Source organism: Triticum urartu, chromosome 7A (assembly GCF_056163025.1).
Source record: "Triticum urartu cultivar PI428250 chromosome 7A, HENAU_Tu73, whole genome shotgun sequence".
In the NCBI taxonomy this organism is placed as follows: domain Eukaryota; kingdom Viridiplantae; phylum Streptophyta; class Magnoliopsida; order Poales; family Poaceae; genus Triticum; species Triticum urartu.
Window position 1 is genome coordinate 597549431 of NC_141879.1, and position 9877 is coordinate 597559307.

At 44.9% G+C, this 9877-nt stretch overlaps 2 protein-coding genes across 3 annotated transcripts; one reads left to right on the forward strand and one right to left on the reverse strand.

Annotated features, from left to right (window-relative positions):
- Positions 1 to 2357: 2357 nt before the first annotated feature.
- Positions 2358 to 3954, forward strand: LOC125520149 (uncharacterized). Its single transcript, XM_087537189.1, has one exon. The coding sequence runs from the start codon at positions 2880 to 2882 to the stop codon at positions 3726 to 3728; it is 849 nt and encodes a 282-aa protein (XP_087393315.1). The 5' UTR covers positions 2358 to 2879; the 3' UTR covers positions 3729 to 3954.
- Positions 3955 to 4023: 69 nt separating this feature from the next.
- On the reverse strand, positions 4024 to 8241 carry LOC125520148 (Tetratricopeptide repeat (TPR)-like superfamily protein). Of its 2 annotated transcripts, XR_015611856.1 has the most exons (7): positions 7021 to 8241; positions 6043 to 6195; positions 5862 to 5933; positions 5457 to 5559; positions 5265 to 5378; positions 4549 to 4798; positions 4024 to 4458 (listed from the first exon to the last, which is right to left on the reverse strand). XR_015611856.1 is itself a non-coding variant. In XM_087537188.1 (3 exons), exons 1-3 carry the CDS (start codon positions 8146 to 8148, stop codon positions 5841 to 5843), a joined length of 1374 nt encoding a protein of 457 aa, XP_087393314.1. In that variant the 5' UTR covers positions 8149 to 8241; the 3' UTR covers positions 5586 to 5840. The 2 variants fall into 2 exon arrangements, 1 of the variants encoding a protein (XP_087393314.1); XM_087537188.1 differs by lacking the exons at positions 4024 to 4458; positions 4549 to 4798; positions 5265 to 5378; positions 5457 to 5559 and having other exon boundaries at positions 5586 to 5933.
- Positions 8242 to 9877: the final 1636 nt, after the last annotated feature.

Genomic DNA, 9877 nt, shown 5'->3' on the forward strand with positions numbered 1-9877 from the left:
CGTGCCACTGCCAAGTGGACCATGTATTGGTTAAGGAGGGTTTGGATTGGTAGCAAGGCCTGCCCTTTTCTGGCAAAGATTAATGAGTAGATCATATGTTATTTACTTGTTCAATAGCTACATTATTTTGGTGTTTGCTGTAACATACTTCTAATTTTAAAATTGTATCTCATGATTTGAAACAATGCCTTGGGCCCATGGTCAAGAGCTTTCCAAAGAAAAATCTACACCTTTGGTTTCTATTGGAATTGTTGTCGTTGTTCCGACAATTTGGAAGAGTAGAAATGATATATGCTTCACATGCAAAATAATTAATGATCCCGCTGCATTGATAGCTATGCTTCGTTACTAGATTAATGCTTGATCAATATTGTAGCTAAAGCAGGAAAATCCAATGGTATTGAAGTGGGGAACAAGACTAATAGAGCAAATTGCTAGTGAGATGTTCAAGGCGATGCAAGGGTGAAGACCAGGTGTACTGAGGCTATGTCGATCCTCAGTTTGAATCTAGCACCAGGAGTGCTTTGGGGGAGACTTGTGGGAAATCTCACATTAGGTGAGATCAATGAGATCGATTTTTTTTAATCTACATGTTCAAACATTCTAAAAAAATGTTAGATAAACATCAATGGTTGATGTTCAACCTAACTCCTAATTTGACCTACATTAATAGAAACAAAAAAGAAAAAAATTGGACGTGAATAGTGTCAAAATACTATTCACTCAAAGATGCCACTATTCACATTCGAATTTGTCTTTTTGAATCTCCAAATGTACATCGAGTTTGGAGCTGGTTTTTTCAAAGTTGTAGACATACCCCCACATGAATGTTGTGAAATAATTTCAGATTTTTTTAAATGTCAAAATATGTTTTTTTTGGTTGATCACATGATGTCACCTAATGTGAGATCTCATACAAGTCTCCCACATGCTGCTTTCCTCCTTCCCGAAGAACTTCACCTCTTGTCCTATGAACTTGTAAGATATGGTTCATTTAAGCTTGTCTACACTTCGATTTGGATGTACTCCCTCCGTCCGCAAATAAGTGTACTTCTATCTTTTGTTTTAGGTCAAAGTTTTAAAACTTTGACCAACTTTATAGAGAAAAGTATTAGCATTTATGACACTAAATTAATATCACTAGATCTATTTTGAAATGTACTTTCATAATGTACCAAAATTTGATGTCATACTCCCTCCGTCCGGATTTATTAGGCCTAAAGACAACTTCTCTTAGACCAAGATACATAGTAGTAATTTGCCCACATTAATTTTTTCATTCCACTTCCAATGCACTCTCTCACATGCATACAACCAATGAAAAAGCATGCATGAAGTGTATTAATTTTCCAGCCATTGCACCAACAACAATGACTTTCAATGCAACCAATGAAATGGTTGCATGCATGCACCTTTCCAAAGCGGGGCCTTATAAAAGGAGACATGCTTGTGATGTTGAGAGGCCTAATAAACCCGGACGGAGGGAGTATATGTTATGACTCTTTTGTATATAGTTGGTCAAAATTTTAAAACTTTGACTTAGGACAAAAACTAGAAGTACACTTATTCGCGGACGGAGGGAGTAGTCCCTTAGCTGAGCTTTAGCCTTCCCATCTGAACTCTGTTTTTCTTTTGTCTTAGCTCTAGCTTTTGTAAAGAAAAAAGGTTTCAAGTAAATGAAAACGGAGGGAGAAGGGCTCTTTTATATAAAAATAAATAAAATACAACCGGATGTCCTTTTTTCCCCACAAGCACCATCTAGACAAATTCGGTCGAGTAGAAGAAACGTGTTCTATAAAGATGAGTAGAATCTAATGGCATCTTCAAGGACATCCCCTACTTTGTTCTTATTTGTCCAGATCAGACAGACTGAACAAGAGAATTGATGCATGTCAGACATTGTCATAGGTCCGCTCTCACCTTACCACAAACACATTTACCAAGTCGTTGTGTAAGGGCATCTCCAACGCTATTCGCTACCTCCAACGTTAACCCTCAAATGTCCACATATATACTCGGACCTCGAAAATTTTCTAGTTTGTCCGAAATTAATGGGAGAATAGGGGAGTCCAGACGTGTCTACGGCGCCAACTCAGCCTTAGACCTCATTATTCGCAAAAAAAAAGAGGCTTAGACCTCATCACAAGCCCACTTTTCCTTCTCCCCTCATTATCTCTTCTCTCTTCTTTGAAAAGGGGCTTATATGAATATGAAAGTTGTAAATGTCCTCTCAAATGTCGATCATGTTCCAACTCAAAAAAAAACAGCACGTATGTTTTCCCCATGAAAACGTGCCCGAAGCCCCGAATCCCTGCGCAGTAATTCGCGATGAATTGCAGCCTGATTCGCTCTTCATTGCATGGAAACGGTGGATCAATGTGTCCATGCATGTATCGAGAGCCTGCCAATTTTCATCTTCGCTGAAAAGGAAAGAACAGTTTCTTTTTTGGAACGAGGAAAGGACCTTCTGATCGTGCCCATATAAGCCGGAGTGCTGGCGCCGGGTCACGCGACGAGACCGACCGAGTCTCCACGGCCGCCGGAGCAGCGCGCCCTGCCGGTGGCGGAGAAGGCGGTGGCGCGCCTTTCCACGCAGCCAGCGCGTAGACAGCCCGGGGCACACAACGGTCAAAAGCCCCCAGAGGCATCCGAGGTGGAGCGGAGCGGGGAAAGGTCCGGGGCTCCACCACGCGCCGGACGTGACAAAACGGCTCCGCGCCCCCTCCTCCTCCCTCGCCCACCAAGTTCTCCGGCCCGGACACTGACCGGCCGCGCCCACGCCCAAACCGGCCGCACCCCACACTCTTTTTCTTTCACACTCCTGGAGAGCTCAGTCCTGAACTCCTGATCCCCACCTCGCGGCGCCGTCGGGTCCGGCCATGGCGTACTCCAAGGGAGCTGGCGGCGGCGGGATGTCGGCGGTGGACGCCATCCTCGCGGAGGCGGCCGACCTGGTCGCGCTGGAGCAGATCGCCAGGCTCAACACCGCGCACCTAGCCGGCCTCGACGACTCGGCGCTCCCGTCCAGCCTCGAGTCCCGCTTCCGCAAGCTCAAGTCCCTCCCCACCGCCCCCGCGCCGCCCGCCAAGACCCTGGGCCGGAGCGCCACCGCGCCGCCGCAGCGCCGCGACGATCCTCCCGCCGACCCGCTCCCGCAACCGCACGCGGACCCTCTCTCCCCCGCTCCGGTCGCCCCGGCGAGCCAGCAAAAGGAGCAGAGCCCTCCGCCGCAGCCGCAGTCTGATCCTCCTAAGAAGAGCGTCCCCGCGGTCCGAGAAGATGGCGAGGAGGAGGAGGACATGGAGCGGCTCTTCGGGGCAGGGCGCGGCCGGCCGACGCTGAGGGAGCGGAACAGGGGCAGGGACGAGGACGGCTCCCTGTCGCCGCCGCCGCCGCGCCAGGCGTGCTGCTTCCCCTTCTCGCCCAAGAAGGCCCCGCAGAGGGCCCCGGCGGCGAGGAGCAGGAAGGACCGCGTCGGAGGAGCGCCGGGCGACGACGTCCTCGGCATCGACGCCGGCGAGTGGGGCGACGAGAACAGGAGGATGGTCACGGAGCTCAAGGAGCAGCAGCGCAAGCTCAAGAAGGCGCTCGAGGAGCAGGTCAAGGTCAGCAGGGAGACGGCCAAGATGGCGCGGTGGGTCAAGCAGGCCTCCGCGCGCATGACGCACACGGACGCCATTGACGACCTGCTCAGCGACATCGACGACGACGACGACGAGCTCAAGTGAAGAGATGTCTGCTCTGCTTTCCTTGTGTTCCAAAGCTTCTGCTTCATCTTTTCGGAAAATTTCCCTGGCTTGGACACACAAACTATATATATGAAGATGTTTAGGTTGCAATGCATAGTAGTACTAGCTATATATGAGTTGGACTTCAGAAAGAGGGATATAAATTCTGCTGTTTTAGACGAAGAGAGGTGTATGGAAATGTTGGATCTTCTGTTCTTGTTTCTTATATTCTTACTACGAGTTATGTCTAAAATCACAAACCATAACCACCATTACATGCACCAAGGTACAGAACTTGACAAAGATATAATCTGCCTATTAGTAAATTCAGTACAAATACAAGTTGGGCGAGAGAATAATACTAGAGATTGCGGCACACAGACAAACACAGGGACAGTGACACTTAACCTAATTATTTGATCCTATTTCGAGTTCACAGCCTATTGGCGGAGGCAGAGGGAATGTAAAGTGAAGACAAAAAAAAGTAGCCCTATGAAAATGGTTACAGAGAATCATCTGAGTTGTCTACTTCCAAAGATGATTGTTTTCATAAGCTATCCTGATGATATACAAGTCAAAGCTCAGTACACCTAATATTCTGAAAACCACGATGCAGTGTGGTTCAGGAAGAGGGCAACGAATGGAATTTCAAACTTATGATACACTTCACCATCTTTTTCCTGTCCAGATCCCCGAAAGTCTCCTTTAACTGTTTCCTCGACTATGAAATCTGAACTCCAGTACAAAGGCAAGCACATATCAGGTGATCCTACGTCGTAAATGAAGGTAATAGCGATGGGCTGTTTGTTTGTTTGCATACCTGCATTGTGGAGCCAGAAATATGCAGGCGCCGGATGATTTGAACTTATGCTCGACCTCAGAGCTCCAGTCTAACTAAAACTGAGGAAGAATCACGGTTGTTCTGAATCTTGTGATTGCTGGCCCCATTATTACTCCACAACAAACGACCTCCATTGGAGAAAATGCCAGAGGGAGATTCTCCAGATTCCACGAAACACAGCACGTGGACTAGAACCTTTCTGTGTGAAAAGTAATTGCTGTCTCATGTTCTGCCATTTTAAAAAGGGCCAAAGTGTGAGAACCATACCTTCAAATATGAAATGGGTAGGTGATAAATGAACATCTGCACAACACTTATTATACTTCATAGAAGTTGAAGCCGTTCGAACACTTTTTGTTTCAATTCAAAGAAATCAGGAGCGCAGGAGCTCCTCAATTTGGAAGATAATATTAAGTTGAGGCCTAACCTTCCTTGTCCTAATCAAGGTACTATTTAAGTTGTTTTCATCTCATTCAGCATATCTAGATGTGCTTTAGCAAAACTGATAAGAAAATAACCACGTGACACATGTGGTAAGCAATCCAAACTATTCCCCCAAAAAACTTATATAAGAAAATAAAAAATATATAAAGGGGCAACTTCATGCAAAAGGACATCATAAGTGTTACGAGATTAGGAGAGCCGGAGAACCATTTATATGCAAATTTCAGAGTAAATACAATCAGCGCACTTACATTTTACTTTACAAGAGATCCATCAAGCATGTGCTAGCAAAGTAGGGGTTCTTGTAGTTATAGACATTAACATAAGAGCCACTTCAGAGCTGCTGGGGTTCCAATTTCAATAATCTGGCAAAGCATGCGTCAACCAATACATCCTTGAAAACCACAAGAAAACAGCTGCAAAAGTGCAAATGAAACACTTACATCCCATTTGTTCCAGTGTAACAGACGCATCATGCAACATTTCCCTAGCTTTTCTATCTGGGGTACAGCCAGCACGCTCCATTTCACTATATACTTCTGAAACCTGTTCAAGAAAATGAGAAAACTATTTCAAGCTCGTCAAATTATCTAGGCACGTAGATTTCTCTAATGGTTCAAAATCTCAATAGTATATATAATCATAATTGGCACCGTATCAAGAAAATTAAATCTTCATTAGCTAAGGAGAGAGTTGCAATTGCATGTCACCCAAAAAGAACTCTTCTATAGTTAAGAGTTAATAGCTGAAAAAATCCTATTGTTTTTACCAAGGTTTTCTGTCGGCAACAAAGCATATGGATATTTAAGCAACTGAAGTAATCAAAACTACAAATACAGCAGGCGGACCTTCTCATATCTTTTTACTCTCATGAAAGCCTTCATTAGAGTAGTGTAAGTGACAACATCTGGGCTCATACCCTGAGAAAGAATAAGCAATGGTAAGAGAGAGTGCGAAGAAAGTAAATTCATGGCACCCAAACAAGAACCAAAAAAATAACAGCATTCTCATTCAGGAGAAAGTACATACACTGTCCTTGATATGCTGAAATACAGCTAGTGCCTCCAAGTGCCTTCCAGCCGTACTAAAAGCATTGATTAACAAATTCAACATAACGAGATTTGGTTCAATTCCTTCTTCCTCCATCAATTGAAGAACACTTACAGTTTGTTCACACAAACCCTGAAATGGGAAAGCCAAAGCAATATGATGTGCACAAGAAGAAAAGGACAGACAGGAACTGATGGTTTTGAGATCAGCGAAAAGGCGACTAAACTGACAAAACTCAATATTCATGCAAAGTTTCAGTCAAAATAATTATTCATGCACAGTAGCAAGCTATGCCAAAGTACTCACTCACAGGCAACCCTGAATCAGCTAAATCGCTAAATTAGATGGAAAATAGTTCATGTAAATCAGCTCAAGGTAACACAAAATGCAAAATCTACCTAGCAAATATAGTTGCCTGTAATGGTACTGTAATTTCTCGATGTAACTTTCAGAGTTTCAAGTGCTAAGAGGCAGATATATATTGATGTTAACGGTACTAATTAAGCTTCTTTTGAAGGAGAAAACAACTACAATGGCTATATTTCAAGATTTTTATACTATTACAACCATATAGTAGCAAGTAATGCCAAACTACTCGCTCTTGGGGCATACTGTTTTGGATAAGCTAATGTACCACATGGCAAAAAAGAAGTTGCAAGTCGGCTCACTTATGTTTCTGTATAACACAAAATACAAAATCTACCCAACAGATGTAATTATTTGCCATGGCAATCTTATTGTTTGATGTAACCGATTTAAGCAGAAAAAAGTTGGACTTCCAGTGAATTATTTATAGCCGATCACTATTCTAGGACCAGAACTACGGTTTGTGTTATTAATTCTTCTGGAGACTTAACATCATTGTTTTGACAGGAAATCTTAGCATGCACTGGGAGATATTAAAGAACATATCATTCCACTATGAAATTGGTTTGCTCCATTTCCAGTGGCACTAACCTGTTGAGCATAAGCGTTCGCCAGGACGCAGAAGATACTAGGAGAAAGCTGCAGGTTTTCAGCTTTAAGAGCAGCTACACATTCCTGGGCATCGCGAGAGTGGCCATACTGACCGTAAATGTCAACCAAAACTGCATATATTGCACCACTCTCCTTGAACCCTCGATTCCTCATTTTATCAAACAGCTCTTTGAGCTCATCCCACTTCCCTTGCTCCCCCAGCCTGCCGATGATCGTAATGAAGATCTTCGGGTCCGGGTACATCCCTTCCTCCTGCATAGCAGCAAGGAATCGCAGGGCACGCTTCATGTTCCCAACCCGACAGTGCCATCGAATCAAAGCGTTCCACGTAGCGATGTCCGGCTTGATCCCCTCCCCACGCATTTTCTCAAACACCCTGCGCGCGTCGGCGAGCTGCCCGTACTTGCCTAACGTATCGATCAAGCCGTTGTAAATCTTGACGTCGAGCTCCACCCCGAGCTCCTGCATCTCCATGATGAGGTCGGTGGCCTTCTTCCACATGCCGCTGTCCCTGTAAAGCCGCACCAGCGTGCTGTACCCGGCGGTGCCCAGCCGGATCCCCCGGCGCTTCATCTCGCCGAGGACCCACCACGAGTCCTCGAGGCGGCCGGCGCGGGCGTAGGCGTCCAGCAGGAGCGTGTAGGTGCGCCGGTCCCGCGCGACCCCGTCGTCGGCCATCTGGAGGAGGAGGCGGTCGGCGAGGCGGAGGTGCGCCCGAGCGAGGAGGCCCTCGAGGAGCGCGTTGTAGTGCGCGGCGTCCGGGCGGAGCCCGAGGTGGCGCATCTCGAGGAGGAGCGCCTCCGCCTCGAGCGCGCGGCCGGCGCGGGCCAGCGCACGGATGAGGCGCGCGTAGGCGGCGGCGCTGGGGCGCATCCCGGCGGCCTGCATGTCCGCGAGGAGTTGGAGCGAGCGGGCGAGGTCGGAGCCCGCGTGGGGCTGGATGGAGCGGTCGTAGGACTCCCACGGCCGCTCCCGGTGGTGGTCCGGCGCGGTCGAGCAGCAGGCGACGGCGATGGTGAAGCCGCGGCGTCCTAGAGTCAGACGCTGGAGGGGCGGAAGCTGCAGCGGTGGGTGAAGATGCCGGCGGACGAGGCAGCAGGCATCCATGGATATTGGAGCGCGCGCGTGTGCTCGCTCCCGCTGTGGTTGGGTTGGAGGCTTGGAGCCGACCGGGGAGACGAGTGTTTTTTCTTGAGAAATGGGAGAAGAGTAATGGACCGGGGAATATTCCAAACACAACCTAGCCAAATGGGCCGGCACGGCCCGACCTGGGCTATACGTGCCAGGCACAGCACGGCCCACCCAGGCACGCCATCTTTTTATTTTTGAGGCTGTATAACGATTCTTCATTCAAGCTAGTTCAAAGGAATCGTTGCAATTTCATGTGATTGAAGAAACCACACATGCCTTCCAACATGTAAAGACCAAGCAAATTTAGCTATGCTATCAGCCTCAAAGTTTTGAGACCTTTCCCCCGCAAAAAAAAAGAAGTCTTGAGACCTTTTCTTATACTCCAAAAAATCTAGTTTACTAGCACAAATCTCTTGGACAATAGGTGCACGGGTCATTTCGGGCAGGCATATGCGTTACGCTCCCTGGGAGCTCCTAGCCACCGCATTATGCGGCAAACAGACCTCCCTTCGCACAGGGCGCGCCGACTGGGATGGCCCATTTTGAGTTGAACAAACCAAGCTGTCTGGCGAAAAAAAATCGCAAAAACAATGCGTCGCGCGAGCTCGGATTCAAACTAGAGACATGCTGCTAGCATATGGGTCAGGCTAACCAGTCCACCTATTGACCATTGTTGATGAAACTAGCAGAGTGAACCATAAAGTACTACATTTAGTGGCGTAAACGGAACATTACTTAAAACCTTGCAGACAATGCTTCAAATTTAGAACACTTTAATTAAGTTAGGAATATTTTTTAACACACGCGAACGAATTTAAAAATTTCTCATCATCTTTTGAAAGCTATGATGAAATTTTCAACTTCCTGAACATTTTTCGTAAATGTGAACGTTTTTTGAATTTGTAAACAAAACTCAAAAAGTGGAACTCAGTTTGCAATTATAAACAATTTATTTAAAACATTAACATTTTTAAAATTTTCAAAACATTTTTGAGAACGTGAACATTTTTCAAAATTCCAGAACATGCTCTGAAAACATGAACATTTTTTGAATTGGTGAACAAAGTTTGAAAACGGGGACAACATTTTAGGTTCAGAACAAAAATTATAAAGTGAGAACCAATGGAAAATCCTGATTTTTTTGGAAATGAGAACAATTTGGAAAAGCTTGCACGTTTTCTGAAATTCCCGAACATTTTTTTTGAGTTTGTGAACAAAACTAAAAAAATGTGATTTTTTTTCATATTCCCAAACAGTTTTTGAATTTGCAAACAAAATTTCAAGAACATGAACATTTATGAATTTGTGGACAAATTTTCAACATAGGGACATTTTTTGAAAATTGTAAACATTTTCTGAATTTGCAAAAAAAAACATAACATGCAAACATTTTTACAATTTAAAATTCTATTAGTTTTAGATTTTGAAACATTTTTTGTAAAATAAACAACAATATTTGAACATCCAAACATCTCTAAAAAGACGAACAAAATTTGGAATTTCAAACAATTTTAAAAAAGACGAATAAAATTAGAAACCACGAAAGTATTTTGAATTTGTGAACAATTAAAAAAAAGCAGAACATGTTTAAATTTCTGAACAAATTTTGTAAGCCCGAACATTATTTGAAACTCCCCGAACAATTTTCGAATTTGTAAGTAAATTTTGAAAACGAGAACATTTTTTGAAATTGTGAACAAAATTT